The 21,014-nt window shown below is 36.3% G+C and overlaps 1 protein-coding gene across 2 annotated transcripts in view; it reads right to left on the reverse strand.

The window, feature by feature from the left end:
- Positions 1-20,052, reverse strand: part of PHF3 (PHD finger protein 3) — a gene marked incomplete at its 5' end in the record, with an annotated part of 94,613 nt that extends 74,561 nt beyond the window's left edge. The window contains one exon of one of the 2 annotated variants that reach the window (XM_079716665.1): positions 19,788-20,052. In XM_079716665.1, the coding sequence (XP_079572791.1) occupies positions 19,788-20,031 (244 nt within the window). The remainder of the gene's footprint in view (positions 1-19,787) is intronic. The other variant, XM_079716664.1, reaches the window with a different exon arrangement.
- Between the last annotated feature and the right edge of the window lie 962 nt (positions 20,053-21,014).

Raw genomic sequence — 21,014 nt, forward strand, 5'->3', positions numbered from 1 at the left:
TAGGGAGACTAAAGACCTGTATGCAGAAAACTATAACACACTGATGAAAGAAATTAAAGATGATACAAACAGATAGAGAGATATACCGTGTTCTTGGATTGGAAGAATCAATATTGTGAAGGGCTTCCCTGGTGGCGCAGTGGTTGAGAGTCTGCCTGCTGATGCAGGGGACATGGGTTCGTGCCCAGGTCCGGGAAGATCCCACATGCCGCTGAGCAGCTAGGCCCGTGAGACATGGCCACTGAGCCTGCGCGTCCGGAGCCTGTGCTCCGCAAGGGGAGAGGCCACAACAGTGAGAGGCCCGTGTACCGCAAAAAAAAAAAAAAAAAAAAAAAAAAAAAATCAATATTGTGTAAATGACTGTACTACCCAAAGCAATCTACAGATTCAATGCAATCCCTGTTAAATTACCAATGGCATTCTTTACAGAGCTAAAACAAAAATATCTTAAAATTTGTATGGCAACACAAAAGACACTGAATAGCCAAAGCAGTCTTGAGGGAAAAAAACTAGCGGAATCAGACTCCCTGACTTCAGACTATACTACAAAGCTACAGTAATCAAGACAATATGGTACTGGCACAAAAACAAATTAGATCAATGGAACAGGACAGAAAGCCCAGAGCACCTATGGTCAACTAATCTAGCACAAAGGAGGCAAGGATATACAATGGAGAAAAGACAGTCTCTTCAATAAGTGGTGCTGGGAAAACTGGACAGCTACATGTAAAAGAATGAAATTAGAACACTCCCTAACACCATACACAAGAATAAACAAAAATAAACTAAAAATGGATTAGAGACCTAAATGTAAGACCAGACACTATAAAACTCTTAGAGGAAAACATAGGAAGAATACTCTTTGACATAAATCACAGAAAGATCTTTTTTGATCCACCTCCTAGAGTAATGGAAATAAAAGCAAAAATAAACAGATGGGACCTACTGAAACTTAAAACCTTTTGCAAAGCAAAGGAAACTACAAAGACGAAAAGACAACCCCCTTAATGGGAGAAAATATTTGCAAATGAATCAAAGGACAAAGGATTAATCTCCAAAATATATAAACAGCTCATGCAGCTCAGTATTAAAAAAACAAACAACCTAATCCAAAAATGGGCAGAAGACCTGAATAGACATTTCTCCAAAGAAGACATACAGATGGCCAAGAAGCACATAAAAAGCTGCTCAAGATCACTAATTATTAGAGAAATGCAAATCAAAACTACAATGAGGTATCCCCTCACACCAGTCAGAATGGGCATCATCAGAAAATCTACAAACAAATGCTGCAGAGGGTGTGGAGAAAAGGGAACCCTCTTGCACTGTTGGTGGGAATGTAAATTGACATAGCCACTATGGAGTGCAGTATGGATGTTCCTTAAAAAACTAAAAATAGAATTACCATAGGACCCAGCAATCTCACTACTGGGCATGTACCCAGAGAAAACAATAATTCAAAAAGACACATGTACCCCAATGTTCATTGCAGCACTATTTACAACAGCCAGGTCATGGAAGCAACCTAAATGTCCATCAACAGACGAATGGATAAAGAAGATGTGGTACATATATACAATGGAATATTGCTCAGCCATAAAAGGGAATGAAATTGGGTCATTTGTAGAGACATGGATGGATCTAGAGACTATCATACAGAGTGAAGTGAGTCAGAAAGAGAAAAACAAGTATCATATATTAACACATACATGTGGAACCTAGAAAAATGGTACAGATGAACCAGTTTGCAGGGCAGAAATAGAGAGACAGATGTAGAGAACAAACGTATGGACACCAAAGGGGGGAAGGCAGCGGGGGGGTGGGGGGGGTGGGATGAACTGGTAGACTGGGATTGATATATATACACTAATATGTATAAAATGTGTAACTAATAAGAAACTGCTGTATAAAAAAATAAATTAAATTTAAAAAATAATAATACATAACTACCACAGGAACATTAATAGCAAAATGGTTAATGAGAACTGTCAATTGGAAGAGCATTTAAGATGGGTCACTATTACAGTAACTGAGAATTACAGGAAACTTGAAAGGCCTGGAATCTTATAACTCATATAAAAAAAACTTGATAGAGGTTTTCCTAGATTTGGTAACAATCTTAAAAATTTATATCATGTTTCAACAGTGAACTGTACAGCTGCAAGAAGCTTTCTGAACCATCAACAAAAATCCAGATTTTAATACTGCCATGTTCCTGTAACTCTTAACATTGTTAGTGATAAAAAAAAATCCTCTCTCACAAAGTCTTCTGTTGGTCTAAGTTCAAAGCCATGGCTACCTTTACTATTGAGATTTTATAACAGAAAAGTTGTATAAAGGTTAAATTAGTCCATTTTTAATTACTCATCCTTTAATGAGCATTATATTCCACATGGGAGTTATGTTTGATAAACTCCCAGTTATACAGTTACCCTCAGACACACACTGATGCAGCCACACGTCTTTTTGAGAGTAGGTTCATCATAATGGTTCAGAATAACTTCAGTTTGCTTCAAACACAGATGTGTCTTTAACCTCTGTGATAACATATACCCTGCATTTAAACAGTAGCTCTTCAGTAAGCAGTGACACATAGCACAGTGACTGTAAAACTGAAGAAACAACTTGACTTACTTACTTCAATGCTGTTATTCTTAGTGCAAATCAATCTCTCATCTTTGCAGAGTTTACTTACTGGAACCAATGTTTCATGTGTTTTTCCCACATGTTAAAGAATACAGTAATGTTACTAAAAATATTAATCCATTACTTTTGTCCTTTTTGTACTGTAATGTATATTGTGGTTTTTAATATTTTTTTGTCATGAGTATATGAAGTCTAATAAAAGAAAATTTCAGTGAAAAAAAAATGTCAATTTACCATGCTAAAGACAAGACTAAATATTCTCTCTCTTCTCTGTATAGAAAAATGATTATACAAAATGTAATATGAAGAGGTAATCAAGAGGATGCACCCTCCTCCCCCCCGAAAAAAGCACTATAGAGATGTGTCAGGCAACTAACAAAAATAATTTTATTATTTTTCTGGATTTTGTAATGGTTGTGGTATTTGAAAGCTTCTTAAAATTTGCATTTTATTTTTTTCATTCTAAATAAATATTTACTTTCAAACCAAAAAATAAAATAAAATAAAAAGATATACAACATAAGGTAATATTTTAAAAGAAAAAAAGGAAGAAAAAGCAAAAGAAAAATACAGGTCAGAAACTAAGGTGAAGTCAAGTCAGTACCCAGAATGGGTTACAAATATTTACATTTTACTAAGAGTTCCCTGATTCTAATGAAGCTTAAAAGTCAAAGTTTGTCAGGCAGTTAGCAAAACACTTCAGGGGAAAAAACAGTCATTATATATTTAAAAAGTAATGCCTCTAAATAAAATACTTTACCATTTCAACAGACACCCACATAGGAGCTTTCATTAGACTTCAAGTATACATTAAGCCAGTGGTCTCCTAAGGATGTGAATATACCTAAAGGGATGCATACACAATCAATCTGTGTCCAGGAAGAAAATATTACTATGTATATTAAATGTTACCTAAAAACTAAAAAGAAATTAAACTTTACCAACAATCAATGAAACTGACACTAGTAATCTTTGCTGTATTCATGTTAGTCACAATTATCTAAAGAGAAAGAGCTGAGAAAAGAGTGAGAATTTCATAAAATGGAGGAGTTGACACCTTTAATGGCATGTTTGCCTTCAACCTTTTACAGTGTTTCAGGATGTCATCAATGTAGCTTATTTATATTTTTTAAAAAACTTCATAAACAGTAGATTGCTTACAGTAATTTTAATGAAATGGGAAATGACTATAAAATCTTTATATCACACAGGTTCTCCATTAACTCACAGCAAAGTCCTGAAAAACTGTTTTACCTAAGATTGAGTTATACATCTTTCTTTTTTTTTTTTTTTTTTTTTTTTTTTTTTGCGGTACGCGGGCCTCTCACTGTTGTGGCCTCTCCCGTTGCGGAGCACAGGCTCCGGATGCGCAGGCTCAGCGGCCATGGCTCACGGGCCCAGCCGCTCCGCAGCATATGGGATCCTCCCAGACCGGGGCACGAACCCGTATCCCCTGCATCAGCAGGCGGACTCTCAACCACTGCGCCACCAGGGAGGCCCTATACATCTTTCTTTCACACAAAATGAGACAAATACTTTACAAATGAGACACGTGCTACAAATACACGGCCTTTTTTATTATAAAGCAGCTGTAAATGATGTCATATGAAAAAATAAGCACCTCAGTCTGTCCCTTCTAGATAAAAGTGACGTTTTAGTAATGAGTAAGAAAAATTGCTTTTCTAAAAGAAACTCTGGCTAAGCAAATGCCCGTTTAAAAATGTTTCCATCATTATATAATTTGTGACTAAAAATGAAATGTGGCACCTATGAAAACTTTTATCTGGACACTTTAATAAACTCAACTTAGCATCTGATGTATAAAAGATTTTATCAGAATGACAAAGTGAAATTCTCAAAAATATATTCAATCATACTGCACTCCAAAAAAGTTCTTGTACAACTGAAAATTCTAATAATTTTAAAGTAGAAATATCATTTATGATATCTATAGCTCATTTAAAATATCTATTGTATGTGTTATATAATGGACATTAATATATTAGTAAAGTAGGACAAGTATATAAACACATATGCAAGTATGAATGAGTACTCGAAAATGTCTTACTGATAAACACGTACAGTCAAAAGGTTTGGACACCATTCCCTCGATGAAATGAAGCCTCTGATATACAAATAGTAATTCTGACACCCACCCCCTCTTTGGGATGAAACAACACAAGAATTCATTCTCCCTCTAAAATTTTTGATATGAGCAGATGATCATGACCTATGAACAAAGACCTAAATTTTACAAACTAAGATCTAAGTTCCATTAGTTAGGAGTGAAAAATACTCAGCCTAGAAAAATCTTTGACAAGTGAAGCAGGCTCACCTCTAAAAACAGGCCAAGTATTCAAACCCAGGTTGATCTGTGAGCTGGGACAGGCCTACCAAGAAGAAGGTCCTGATCTCAGCATCCCCAGAGTGAACTAAAAAACTGTGCCTGAGCCAGCTGACTAGCAGCTGCCCAATGTCCGTTCAGCCATCCTTCCTCATTCACCAGAATTCCTGTTATTTCACGTCGTCATCCAAATTAAGACTACACTTTTCAATCTACTTTACTGCCAGATGTGGTCAATGTCTAAGTAACGACCACCAGAATTAAAGGACGAATGGTACGTGCAACTCTCAGAAGATGAGCATAAAGAAAGGGGACATACCTTCCCCTTCCCTTTTCTCTTGTACTGGCTAGACTCCAACCTGATAGCTGGAAAAGCCATCTGAAACTATGAGGTGAATATGGAGGTAGGGATCATACTTGGTAGTGCAATGAAGAGGGAACTTAGGTCCCTGACATTGTGGAGCCCCACACCAGCTCTCAGTCACTTTCTTCTGAGCTATTATGTGATAAATTTCTATTTTTTATTTTCTCAAACTTCAGAAGATGTATTTATCTTACCGAACACATGTGGGGTGCTTAACTCTATGCCAGTACGCCAGAGGGAGGCGGGTTCAGAATGCATGCAGATTTATTAGAGTGCTCTTGGGAGGGAGGGAGGGGCAGATTGGAGTGAGGGAAAGGCTGGGATGTGGTGCAGCGGCAACAGAGGCCTCAACTCGGCCAACCCTTCGGGAGCTCGGAAGCTGGGGTGAATCTTCAGAGTCATCTTGAGTTGTGCTGATGGTACCAGGCTTTTGTACCCCCATGGCAACCAGTCACTGGATGCAGGTTGCCCTGGGAAGAGGGTGTGATTTTGGGTGAGGCAACGCTACCACCAAGGCAATTCTGAAGGGAGTTCTCAGCTGGCAGCATTTCTTTCTTTACACCACTGTTATTTGGGAGTTTTCCGTCACTCCCAGTTGAACCTAATCCTAGGCCAAAAGGCCAAAACTTTTTCATTAAGATGACCCAGTGAGTCACAATCCATGAGAACCAAATCCATGACAGCAACAGACTAAGAAAAGAACAGGAAGCCTTGAATAGGTAAAGGATTTCTGGTATCAGCCAGGAGACTGAGGATGCCTAGGTCTATGATTTGGGAAAATCCAGGTAACCAGACTTTCCTAATTCTCTAATAACAGCGATCTTCCAATGCCAAGGAATTATGAAATTCAACTCCTCTGGCTGCCAGGTACACCCATCTCTAGGATAGGTAGGGTGGGCCACGGATAGGGCCCTAAAACAAGCTAATCTCTCTCTTTGGCCACTAAGTCAAACAGGCTCCTCGAGATCTCATAAGAAGATTGCAGATGCAGCTCCTTTATCAGAATTCCTTTTTGGTCAATATCCTCAAAAGATGTCAAAGTACAGAGTTTAGAGATTTTATTATTCATTTTTCTCCCTGATGGGGAAAAAATGGTAAGAATAAAAATTATGGAGATTAATTAGACAAAGGAATAGAAAATCAAGATCAAGAAAGCAAGGATCCAGCTCGGTGCTTTGTGACCGCCTGGAGGGGTGGGATGGGGAGGGTGGGAGGGAGGGAGATGCATGAGGGAAGGGATGTGGGAACAGATATATATGTATGACTGATTCACTTTGTTATAAAGCAGAAACTAATGAAAAAAAATAAATTAAATTAAAAAAAAAAAAAAACTAAAAATAGAACTACCATATGACCCAGCAATCCCACTACTGGGCATATACCCTGAGAAAACCATAATTCAAAAAGAGTAATGTATCACAATGTTCATTGCAGCACTATTTACAATAGCCAGGACATGGAAGCAACCTCAGTGTCTGCCCGTTTTTTAATTGGGTCAATATTGAGTTGTATGAGTTTTTTGTATATTTTGGATATTAACCCCTTGTCAGATATATTGTTTGCAAATATCTTCTCGCATTCAGTAGGAGGCCTTTTCATTCTATTGATAGTTTCCTTCACTGTGCAAAAGTTTTTAATTTGATGCAGCTCCTTTTACTTATTTTTGCTTTTGTTTCTCTTGCTTGAGGAGATATATCCAATAAATATTGCTAAGACTGATAAAAAAAAAAAAAAAAGAAAGGATCCTTAGTTTTCTTTATATCAAAATTACAAAGTAGAATTCACTAAAGATTAAAAAGCTGTTCATAAACCATTCATAAATACCAACTGTTCAACAAACTTTTGCACATCTAGTATGTAACAATATTCTATGATCATGAGAAATAAGTATATTTGATCAGTTGGTACCACATTAAACAATTATGAAATTAAGAACCCTAGTCTTTCAAATTGCAAAATCATAGACTATTAGCCTTTCTGCCTGAAGAATACTACCTACTATCCACACATGGTACCATAAAACTTTTTTACTCCACTATGTTAAACTGTACAAACCTCAAGTAATTGCGAGATCACTTGCATTAGAAAACATTTAATAATGCAAATAGTTGTGGAACTGTTAGAGAGTTAACAATCATGTTTAAATTAACTATATACTAATGTGATAAGCCTACTTGCTTAAATTTGAGCTAAGATCACAGACAAGGTATAAAAATTAATTTTCATTATAGACAGAGTAACCAGTTAATTCTGGAGGGAAAAAAACATTTTAAACATTTTGCAGATAAAGAATGAGGTGGAGGGCTTCCCTGGTGGCGCAGTGGTTGAGAGTCCGCCTGCTGATGCAGGGGACACGGGTTCATGCCCCAGTCTGGGAAGATCCCACATGCCGTGGAGCAGCTAGGCCCATGAGCCATGGCCGCTAAGCCTGCGCGTCCGGAGCCTGTGCTCCGCAATGGGAGAGGCCACAGCGGTGAGAGGCCCACATACCGCAAAAAAAAAAAAAAAAAAAAAAAAAAAAAAAAAAAAAAAGAATGAGGTGGAAAGGAATTCAGCTGAAAAGAAAGGAAAGGGTAGATAGGTGAGCGAATTCAGAAAATAAAAGATGGTCAACAAGAAGCATAATACATGTTTTCAAAATGGTGTAGGACAAGGGGTTTAAAAACACTTCTCTTTCATACCTCTGCACAAAACCAGGACTCACAGGTCAGGCTCATTGTATTATTATTCTAAATCAACAAAGTTATGGGTTTAAAAAGCTTGTGAAAAGCTAATCTGAAAATATGCCCATTCATAACCTTCTTAAAGAGAAAAGTAAATTCAAATTTATACATCTTCAGAACTGACTCATATCTGTTATGTTCTTCTTGTATTTTAAATTGTATTTTAATACAATTTAAGATATCTTTAAAATCTCACAAGTAGGCTTCCCTGGTGGCGCAGTGGTTGAGAGTCCGCCTGCTGATGCAGGGGACACGGGTTCGTGCCCCAGTCCGGGAAGATCCCACATGCCGCGGAGCGGCTAGGCCCGTGAGCCATGGCCGCTGAGCCTGCGCGTCCGGAGCCTGTGCTCCGCAACGGGAGAGGCCACAACAGTGAGAGGCCCGCGTACCGCAAAAAAAAAAAAAAAAAAAAAAAAAAAAAAAAAAATCTCACAAGTATTCTCTTCAAAATATTGTACCAGCCATATTTTATGAATTCTACATTTTTAAATAACAAAAAAAAGAATATTTCCAGACAGTGACAAAAGCAATAAAATTATCAGATTATACTTTGTTCTGACAAGAGAAAAAAATACCTTGCCTTTCTGACTCAAAACACAGGTGATAGTTTTCTCTTTTCTTGCAATTAAAGTACACCACCACCAGGAGGTAGCAGTCCAATAATCACAGACAGAAATCAAGTTTTAGACTAGAGTTCCAAACCAGTGGTCTTACAGTGAGATTTGTCAGATGTGCTATTTCTCCTATTTAAGAAAACTTAAAACTATTTAAATTACCACAATGTAATCAAATAATTATCAGGCATCATTTTAAATTAAAATATCTAAAAATAGGGGCTTCCCTGGTGGCACAGTGGTTAAGAATCTGCCTGCCAATGCAGGGGACACAGGTTCGAGCCCTAGTCAAGGAAGATCCCACATGCTGCAGAGCAACTAAGCCAGTGCGTCACAACTACTGAGCCTGCGCTCTAGAGCCCACAAGTCACAACTACTGAGCCCGCGCGCCTGGAGCCCATGCTCCACAAGAGAAGACACCAGAATGAGAAGCCCGCGCACTGCAACAAAGACTAGCTCCCACTCGCTGCAACTAGAGAAAGTCCACACACAGCAACGAAGACCCAACACAGCCAAATAAATAAACTTATTTTTTTAATGTAAAATATCTAAAAATAAATTAATGTTCACTCCTTTAAACTATCCTAGGCTGCTATCCACTCAAGGGGGCATGATTCACACTGTATTCTCTGATTGGTACTCACTGGAGTTGTACAAACCAAGCAGTAAAATGCTCTCATCCTAATCTTAAACTGGTTACGGGAAAATATCTTTACCAGACAAAAGGCATAAAATCAATTGTGTTGGGCTTCCCTGGTGGTGCAGTGGTTGGGAGTCCGCCTGCCGATGCAGGGGACACGGGTTCATGCCCCGGTCCGGGAAGATCCCGCATGCCGCGGGCGGCTGGGCCCGTGAGCCATGGCCGCTGAGCCTGCGCGTCCGGAGCCTGTGCTCTGCAACAGGAGAGGCCACGGCAGTGAGAGGCCCACGTACCGCAAAAAAAAAAAGAAAAAAAAATCAATTGTGTTTAGAACAATGTCATCATTTTGGATTCCTGTTTTAGTAAACTTCTAATTAATCATCCCATGACAATTTACCTCTTTGCTATGTAATTACATTGAGTAACTGATTTATCATTCAAGATGGACTTAGAGACATAATCAAAAGTCTATGATAAAAGATCAAAATTAGAGAAAGAAGGTATTTTAGGGAAGAAGAGACCACAGAGGGCAGTACTAACAACAGTAGCTCCAGTTCAGAAATCTTTTCAGAACATTCTCAACTAAAGCAAACAAAATAAATATGGAAGAGAGAAAAGTACAAGGGGTAGAAGTACAAAGTACAGGCCTAAAGGGTTCTAACAGAATCTAGGCAATGATTATGGTGAAAATGGCAACAAGGGATGCTGCAGTCCTGCCACGACGGGAAGAAAACTGCAAGAATCATCAGTTGGAACTAAAGGGGATAGAAATCTATGAATTTTATTCAACAAGTTGCCACTTTAACCACGGCTATAAAACAAAAGTCACCTATGCCAGAATGATCTTCATTTGTGTCTGCAATTAGCTTTCTCCTGCCTATTTATGCATTACAGAGGGTCCCAAAATCATCTTCTGAGAAAAATCTTGGCTCCACCCAGGGAGGGCAGAGCAGCCTCCTATTCACACAGATGCCCCCATCAGTGCCTTTAAATTTTCATATCCCATCACAGCCCTGTTTGCTTATAAAGCTTGTCTATGCACTTAGCTGGCACACACACAAAAAAAAGGTGGTGGGGGGGGGGAATAATTGCATTCCCAACAGTTCTCAGACAGAACATTATATTTCTCAATATATTTAGAAATCTGGTGTTAAAAAATGATATCCAAGGTGAGTTGTTTGAAAAATAACCTAAAATCTAACAGGGGACTGGGTCAGACCATTCATTACATTAGTCCCTGTAATACTGCTTATACTGGGATACATAATGAGGGATATCATAAGAAAAAGCCCTATGTTCATTGAAAGTATGTTGTTAAGGATTATCTTTTATTATATCATATCACAATAAAACTGTGGATAAAATGTCTTCCTAGTTTTAGTATCAGAAATAGTCTTCCTTTTCCTGGGCACCAGATTTGTTTTTACCTGTTTTCCTCTTCCACAACTGCTAGAAATCTGAGAGCCAAAGTTGTACCCCACCTGCAGACAGCACTTTATTTACTATCTTAACCTCTGGTCCCACTACCCTACTTCTTTCTGTTCCTTGTATTCTTTTCCTTTTACTTTTTCTTTTCAGTTAAAAAATTTACTAAATACCTACTATCTCCTTTGTTCTTTTAAAAGAACTTAAAAAAAAGAAAACTTATCCCAATTTTTCTAGAGCCTTGATCTTAAGAGCACTCATGTATGTAAAGGCAAAACTTAAACTTCCTATTTCCTCCCATTTTAAACAACAAGCAACCAAAAATAATCATTTGGGGAAAGGTTGCAACATTATGGGAAACATCAAAATAAACAAATAGGAAAATGAATTCAGACTATAAAGAAACTCTTACATATATTTATGACACAGAACACTATTTTAAAATGGTATGAATAAAGAGAACAGAAGACTTCTTAGAAATAGTGACTGTCAAAATTAAATATTCAAAGAGATGGAAAATATGGCAGTGAATCTCTAAAAAGACACGGAGCAAAATGATGGTAAAGATGCAAGAAAGAGACATGAAACATGGGCAATTAATCCAGAAGGGCCAACATCTCCTAGGAGTTTGCAGAGAAAACACAGAAAATTTCCCAGAACTGATCACTCTCCAAATTGAAAAGGCCCACCAAGTGCCAGCAAAAATAAGTCAAAGACTAAACACCAAAAGATAAGAAGATCCTAAAATGGGGGTGCAGAAAAGGCCACCTGACAAAGCAACAAGCCTTATACAAACCCAGACAACCAACCCATCAGCAACATCAGACACAAAATCTTAAGAAAAGGTGATAATCAATTGTTTTCTCTATAAAGGCAAATTATTAGTCACGTGTAATAATATTCGAAAGGCACTAAGAATGGCATTAAGAGGGCAAAGATAGAGAGAGGAGATGAAATCCAGGACGACAACAGCTCCACTCAAGGAGGGCAGCGACGACACTAGGGACGACAGACGTGAGACAGGCCTGGAGAACGGCAAACCCAGATAGGGACAGGACAGCGACAGAGGGCGCTGGGAGGCAGGAGGACTGAGTAACTCCAGAAGCATGCCCAAGACCGTGGATAAAGAGGCCTGCTATACAACAGCACAGAAATGCAAGCTAAAAAATAGTAATACAGAGTGAACTGTAAATAACAGGCGAAAGGAAGAAATGGAAAGATATTAGGGGCATAGTGATGAAGACATGATTAATTTTATTCCACATTTTTAATTTAAAAGACAGAAAATTAAATGCTCAGTTAATGCAAGGTAAAATTAAAATACGTTCTGCTTTATACTATATCAAGCTAAGGAAAGCAAAAGTCAACTGAATCAAATAGAGGTAAAACAAAGAAAGGCCACAAAATATACAAACTAAAACCATAAACTGGAAAACTCTAGCCTTGTGCCAAAAATTCCCTCTCTCTGCATTTTCTGAATTTAGAAAGTGATATTTTAGTGTTGGTATTAAAGGGCTTATTTGTTTTATCTCTGAGTTCAATTCTGTTATTTTGGTAGTAAGGATCACTTGCAGCAGTGATTAATGAAAACTACCTGTTTGAGAAGAACTGACTATTTAAAATGTCTAAACTGAACATAGAGCAGAAGAAATAAGACGGAAAGAAACAGAGTGAATTAAGAGCAATGAAAGTTGCTTACATAAATATAGTTATTACTATGCTTTTCAAGTTGTATTAAGCAATAAAATACATTAAGCCTACAAATGAGATTTAGAATTAAAGCAAACAATCTAATTTCTAATAAAGAAAACAGAGACACTTTATGTTAGAACACACAATGACAGAGGACTCTAGGAGGACACTGACCATAAAAAGTCACCTAACAAAAACTATATGAGACATGAATCCCCAATGAAATACAATACCCTGGTCAAGGTGGTCATACCCAGCAGAAGTGTAAATCCCATGTCCCCTGGGAACCTATTACTCTATGTGAGGGAACCCCAAGTTCTTCCTTTTAGCCAATCAAACTCCGTCTCCCTCTAACTGCAACCTACTGGATCTAGCTCTTTCCCACTTTCCGTAAAGAAGTCAAGTCTCTTACCAATGGGACAAACTTCCAAGGATCTATGGCTGCTGTCATGTCCTACTCCTTCAACTTTCCAGCATTTTCTCTTCTCCGCTAATTCTACAAGGTGTTTTTGCCTCTCTTTTCTGGTTGCTCTCTTCTATACACACCCACTTGCACCAAAACCCCTCTAAGTATAACTCAAAATATATAATATTAATGATCAATCTTACAGAAATAAAGTTCTATTCTTAAAAGACTATGAATGTTCTTACAAGGCTAATCAGTTACACGCCACTAACATTCAAACTGAAGAGCATATGCTTTATCTTAACCAATGTATGTTCATCTCATTTGCATGACTACTTTACATGTACTAAATTTGTATCTTCTTGTTCAAATGCAACTCTCAAAAATAAGATCAATGGCAAAAAGATGTTCATTAGGCACATAAGTTTAAAAAAATCCATAAACACTACTACTCAGAGTAATAAAAACAGTGAAAAAAAGACCCCTGTGCAAATACGTAATGAATGTATATGTGTACCTGGATCGACAGGTGTAATAAATTTGCACAAAGAGTTTGCTGCCCCCACAAATAAAGTACAAATAAGGAAAACAATAATTAATATCTGACAACTGAATTTTATTGGACCAGGGGTCCACCGTGTTTAGCTCAATGTACTGACTTGAAATGTTGTCCAAGAGAAGCACGAAGCCATGAAAACTTATAAATACCTTTTAAAACAAATCTCAATGATGCAAAAGGACAACAATCATCTTTTCAGAACAAGTACCATAATTTTTAAAATATTACACAGATGAATTCTGCCTCTAATGATGAAGAAGCCCCAAACTACAGAGCTATGATTAAATTAAAAATCTGTGTGCTAAAAAAAGGACCCAATCACACTACTGCTAAAAAGCTTGTAAAACCAGTCTTAACATGCATTAACAATACTTTGCTCGGAAGAAAGGCAGCACAAGCTAAACTTCTTATTAAACAATGCTACTTGATGTTATATATTATCAATGGCATTCCTGATAGGAAACAACTATCACATATGCATGCTAGGAGAAATTTAAAATTGAAAAAACTAAACAATATGAATTTCTATACAACTGAAAAAACACTTAAATACACAATATGAATCAACTCTTAACAAATATGTAAGATACTGAATTCAATGACTGTTTGTTGTTTTTAATCTCCAAAAATCATGCTACAGGAGGGATTTTTTTTTTTTAGTGAATAATGGTTTTGTAAGCCATGATATAGCCTGGAAAGGACATCTTGGTTTCACTGAAGGATGCAGTAGCTACAAGCACTACGTAAATGACAGGCTGCTCTGAATATCCGTATTTATTATCTACAGTGCACCCATCTTCCTGGTCTTAAAGAACTAAATCAAATTACAGCCACTGAACATTTCTATTCAATATACCATGTAAAGAAATGGTTCATAAATACAAGATTTGTTTCACACTTATTAATCATAGCTGTCTACATAAAAGGGGCACACATTTGTTTGTAAAGTAAGAAAAAATTAACATTTCTTTAGGACACTGATAATGCCAGTTTTTCAAACACCATTTCAATGATTTTTAATACATTCCTCACATAGTATATAACCAATATAGTCAGCATCTTGAACCTATTACTTGGGGAAATGTTAGTTTTATTTTAAGGATAACAGGAATTTTTAAGAATACAAATAATTGGTTTGTTCATCAAGATCAAACACTTCCCAAACACTTAATGAATTTCCTCACTTACTGGAATTTTTTTTTAATGTATTACTGGGTAACATGTATGACAAAAACTCTCCAGAAAGTGGGCACAGAGAAAACATACCTCAACATACTAAAGGTCATATATGACAAACCCACAGCCTCATTCTCAATGGTGAAAAACTGAAAGCATTTCCTCTAAGATCAGGAACAAGACAAGGGTGCCCACTCTCACCACTATTATTCAACATAGTTTTGGAAGCTTTAGCCACGGCAATCAGAAAAGAAAAATAAAAGGAATCCAAATCGGAAAAGAAGTAGAACTGTCACTGTTTGCAGATGACATGATACTATACATAGAAAATCCTAAAGATGCCACCAGAAAACTGCTAGAGCTAATCAATGAATTTGGTAAAGTAGCAGGATACTAAATTAATGCACAGAAATCTCTTGCATTCCTATACACTAATGATGAAAAATCTGAAAGAAAAATTAAGGAAACACTCCCATTTACTATTGCAACAAAAAGGATAAAATACCTAGGAATAAACCTACCTAAGGAGACAAAACACCTGTATGCAGAAAACTATAAGGCACTGATGAAAGAAATTAAAGATGATACAAACAGATGGAGAGATTTACCATGTTTTTGGACTGGAAGACTCAATATTGTGAAAATGACTATACTACCCAAAGCAACCTACAGATTCAATGCAATCCCTATCAAATTACCAATGGCATTTTTCACAGAACTAGAGAAAACTATTTTACAATTTGTAGGGAAAAACAAAACACCCTGAATAGCTAAAGAAATCTTGAGAAAGGAAAACGGAGCTGGAGGAATCAGGCTGCCTGACTTCAGACTATACTACAGTAATCAAGACAGTATGGTAGTGGCACAAAAACAGAAATACAGATCAATGGAACAGGATAGAAAGCCCAGAGATAAACCCACGCACATATGGTCACCTTATCTTTGATAAAAGAGGCAAGAATACACAGTGGAGAAAAGACAGCCTCTTCAATAAGTGGTGCTGGGAAAACTGGACAGCTATATGTAAAAGAGTGAAATTACAACACTTCCTAACACCATACACAAAAATAAACTCAAAATGGATTAAAGACTTAAATGTAAGGCCAGACACCATAAAACTCATAGAGGAAAACATAGGCAAAACACTCTATGACATAAATAACAGCAAGATCCTTTTTGACCCACCTCCTAGAGTAATGGAAATAAAATCAAAAATAAACAAATGGGACATAATGAAACTTACAAGCTTTTGCACAGCAAAAGAAACCATAAACAAGACAAAAAGACAACCCTCAGAATGGGTGAAAATATTGGCAAATGAAGCAACTGACAAAGGATTAATCTCCAAAATACACAGGCAGCTCATGCAGCTCAATATCAAAAAAAGAAACAACTCAATCCAAAAATGGGCAGAAGACCTAAACAGACATTTCTCCAAAGAAGATATACAGACTGCCATCAAATACATGAAAAGATGTTCAACATCACTAATTATTACAGAAATGCAAATCAAAACCACAATGAGGTATCACCTCACACTGGTCAGAATGGCCATCATCAAAAAACCTACAAACAATAAATGCTGGAAAGGGTGTGGAGAAAAGGGAACCCTCTTGCACTGTTGGTGGGAATGTAAATTGATACAGCCACTATGGAGAACAGTACAGAGATTCCTTAAAAAACTAATAATAGTACTACCATACGACCCAGCAATCCCACTACTGGGCATATACCCTGACAAAATCATAATTCAAAAAGATTCATGTACCACAGTGTTTACTGCAGCACTATTTACAATAGCCAGGACATGGAAGTGACCTAAATGTCCATCGATAGATGAATGGATAAAGAAGATGTGGCACATATATACAATGGAATATTACTCAGCCATAAAAAGGAACAAAATTGAGTTATCTGTAATGAGGTGGATGGATCCAGAGTCTGTCATACAGAGTGAAATAAGTCAGAAAGAGAAAAACAAATACCATATGCTAATACATATATATGGAATCTAAAAAAAAAACGGTACTGATGAACCTAGTGGCAGGGCAGGAATAAAGACGCAGACGTAGAGAACGGACTTGAGGACACGGTGGGGGAAGGGGAAGCTGGGACGAAGTGAGAGAGTAGCATTGACATAATACACTACCAAATGTAAAATGGATGGCCAGTGGGAAGCTGTTGCATAGCACACGGAGGTCAACTCTATGCTTCATGACGACCTAGAGGGGTGGGATAGGGAGCATGGTAGGGAGACTGAAGACGGAGGGGATATTGGGATACACGTATACATAAAGCTGATTCACTTTGTTGTTCAGCAGAAACTAACACAAGATTGTAAAGCAATTATACTCCAATAAGGATATTTTTAAAAATAAATAAATAAATAAAATGTATTGCTGGGTAAATCTAAAAACCATATGCAAACACTGCATTTACATAAAGAAATACTTTATGGAGTCAAAAGCATTCAAAAAGAGGATCAGAAATCTATTTATTGTCTCTCAAAATGAAACAATAAGCATCCTAACTTTTGTGCACCTGCAGAGCGCTAAAAGGGATCTACCATTTTCTTTCCTATTTTTGTAATTGTTAAAGCTTCCCTATGATTTCTGGAGACAGCTGAAATATAATGCAAGACATTCAACAACTGGTCTTTAACAACTACAGCAAACCAACCTACATCAGAAGAGTAGAGAACAAGACAGCAGTTATTGTTTGCTACCTTTCGCACTGTTAAGACCAAGGTTACAATATAACCATAATCTATAGCTTTCAATGGCCTGAGGAATACCGACACAGCCATTTCCCTGCTATGCGTCAGTCAAGACAAGTAGTGAAAACGTATTGAGCCAAGTACAAACATCTGGGTAAGAACCATGTCATTTTTATTTTATAGCAAAAAGATGAAGCCGTTTGTGAATAGCGGAAACTTACAAAAGGTGTCCATGTATGGTTTTCACGAAATAGTTTACAACAGAATTTCTATTTCAAAACAATTTTTTTTAATTTTAATGTTTTCCAGTTTGCTATCATTAGAAAATATGCTGGCCTTTTACCAAAGCAAATATCCCAAAGGGCAAAAGGAACTTTGAAACAATCAAAATAAATCCCCTGCCTGATGGCACAATGAAATCTAAGCAATCCTATAAAGAGCTTTACAATTTTAAGTTTCCCCCACATATTCCCTTACATATCTTAAAAGTGTATAGATATATATCATATGTATTAACACAAATAGTTGTTTTAAAAGCAAGATAAATAATTGTAGCAAACAAACTTAAAATACGAGAATTGAGAAAATACTTCTACTTATAGATTCTTAAATAAAAAAGTTAGTTTACAATGAAATCGTACACAAATATTAATCAGGCCTCAAAAATATTTAAGTACTTCAATAAAGATGTTCTAAGTCTTCTATTAGCAAAAGAAATGTTCAACCAAAGAGACTTTTCATATGAAAAAAAACTTTTCACATCGACAGAAATTAAAAAAAAAAAAGACTGCAAGTAAGAATACCAGTATTTCTAAGGGGCTGTAATTTTATAAGAAAGTCTAAAAGGATGATACATTTGCCAGTTCCAGGCCCAATATAACATCCCTGAAACGGTTACTGTATTTCTAGTAATAAGCACATATGTATTCAATAAACGTTCTTCCTGAATTTAGACTAAACTGTGAAACTCTGTGCATATAACCAGCGTCAAAAGTGCTTCACAATAATTAGATATACTGTACTGACACAGGAACAGTGCATACATAAAACAAAATTTTAAAAGCTTTAAAACATTTAAGAATACAACAACAAAAACAATGTAAACCTATGCGATAACACAACACAATATATATAATTCAGAGATATACCATTATTAACAAACAATTCAAAAGACTTCAGTATTAAGGAGTCGTTAAAATGAAAAAATTCCTAGAAGCCAAAGTGTTGAGTCTTCAGGCAGAGAAATCTGACAAATCTGATGAATAGCAGGCCACCTAAACCAGACTTTAAGTATTATTATATCAAAATATTACGTAGAAAATATTAAAAGGAAATGAAAAATACTGGAAAACTGTAGTGCAGAAAAAGTCTAGAGTTATTGAAAAACTGAACATCGCCACGTAAACCTGAACTACTCTATGGAACGGAGAGGGGAAAAAAGCCTAACTTCTCCATGTGAAGCTGATTTTCCTTTGTCTAATTTTAGCTTACAGAATAGCTAATTGCTCCAAAGTTTGTCGTAATATCTTCTTTGCTTTATAAAGGAACACCTACATATTTTTTCCACATAGTAATGTATCTCTGAAGTAATCTCTTATTAAGAATTTGATTAGCCCTACAGAAAGTTGTTATCCTCTGAAAGTTACTATCTTTCAGTTACTTCAACTATAGATCCTAAAGCAGTGCTGTCCAATGGAAATATAATGCAAGCCACATAAGTAATTTTAAATGTTCAAGGAGCCACTTAAAAAAAAAAGGTAAAAACAACAGGTGAAATTAATTTTAATACAATATTTTATTTAACCAAAAATATCACCTCAACGTGAATCTACATTTTTAAAACTTGATGAAATATTTTACAATCTTTTTTTCACACTCAAATCAAATGTGCATTTTAGAGCACATCTCCAATTGGGGCCAGACTCATTTCATCTCCAATTAGGCCAACAGTTATAAGTGGCTAGTGGTTGCTATGTTGGACAGCAAAGGTCTACAGTTCTTTCTCTGGTTTTGAGATACAAGTAAATACTAAAAGATCTGAAATGGGAGCACACAATGTATTACATTTGAAGGGCAGGGAGGGGCATTGAAAAAGGTCAATTCAGCCATTCCCCTTGACTCCAATAGGCCTGGGATGACATCACGTCCCCATTGGCAAGGCAATCCCTATTTGATAGAGAGAGTCCCAATCATGACCTGTTGTCATGATGTAATTATTAACAGCACCCCCTATGCTTCTCAAAAAAGCATCCCATTCTGGACAACAAATTATATGATAACCCTATCTATATCCACAATATCCTTGAAGATAATTCCACATTCCTTAGAAGAAAATTTAAATTTTAAATTCTGATTGTGATGCCTAGAAAAGGAGCTCTAAATTCAAAGAAAAGAACCCTAAATGCACTACCCTCATCTAAAAAAAAAAAAATCTTTAAATTGCAGACTAAAAAAAAAAAAAAAAAAAAAAAGTAAGAATTACCTGTTGAACAAGGCATCTGGAAATTGGGATCATTGCTATCCAAAACAGGCAAACAGAACTGGTTACTTGCAGATCCTAGCATAGGATCCTTATCGCTGAGCATGTTCTTCAGCGAGTCCTCTAAGACATTTTGACTTGTACTAAAATCCTCACAGACTTCATTCTCCAGGTTGGATCCTAGAAATAGGGCATCATCTAAGTGTTCAGTAGGAATTAAATGATTAAATGTATCAACTATATCCATGAAGACTTCTGTGTGTCTTTCAGCCCTATAGAAAGACAAAAAAAATACCATAAGAAATAAAGCTATCAATTGATAATCACCTAAAACCAAATTATTTTAATAGTTTTGAGTCTAGAACACAGTTTGGTATTTCTGAATGGTTTAAAAAAAGATCCTCACTGCTTTTAGAATATACATTTGGACATGTAGAATGAATCTTTGCTACACAATGTTTCTTCATCATGCATGTAAAATTTCATTTTACCAGAGATCCTATTAAATGTTTACTTAATTCACTTTTTTAGGGAAAAAAAAAACTATATATATAATCCATTAATTTGACACATTTGAAAGAATTACATGGCTTAAACCATAAAAACCATATGTTTTTAACCATAATCTTTTCATAAATTAAGACTCAGACACTGATTAATAAAAATCCATATAAAAGAGCTAAAACCAAATCATTTAAATTATTGTCCCATACCTATTAAAACTGTAAAATAGCCTTGTCTTATTTACAATGCATTTAAATTATTTAAAGAAAGACAAAAAGGTTTTTTTGTAGGAGTAAGGAGAAAAAACGGAAAGAAACTATTAACTAAACCCAACAAATCAAAACTCAAAAAACTACATACACGCAGGCACAGACGTGCACATACACACATTGTGGGGGGGGGCACCACTTTTAAGATAAAATGAGATAAATGACAAACCAATATATCAGAGACTTACATTTATTTTAGTGAGTTATGTACTGTCTCTAAAGATATGGAGCTGATCTCCTATTTGAACTATACCTACAGTCCAGGCATTGCTCAGCAAAGGTCACTTCATGCTCCAGAAGAGCCTCAATTATCAAAAGTTGGTTTCAGAGACACTGAACCAATGTATTTTGGGTGGTGGGCAAGTCAACTAAATAAAATCTAGTAATATTCAGTTAGCTAGAAAATTCCACTAATTAACCCAGAAATTCTTGGATTCCAAAATTCTTAGCTCCAAAT

Source organism: Hyperoodon ampullatus, assembly GCF_949752795.1.
Source record: "Hyperoodon ampullatus genome assembly, chromosome: 12".
In the NCBI taxonomy this organism is placed as follows: domain Eukaryota; kingdom Metazoa; phylum Chordata; class Mammalia; order Artiodactyla; family Ziphiidae; genus Hyperoodon; species Hyperoodon ampullatus.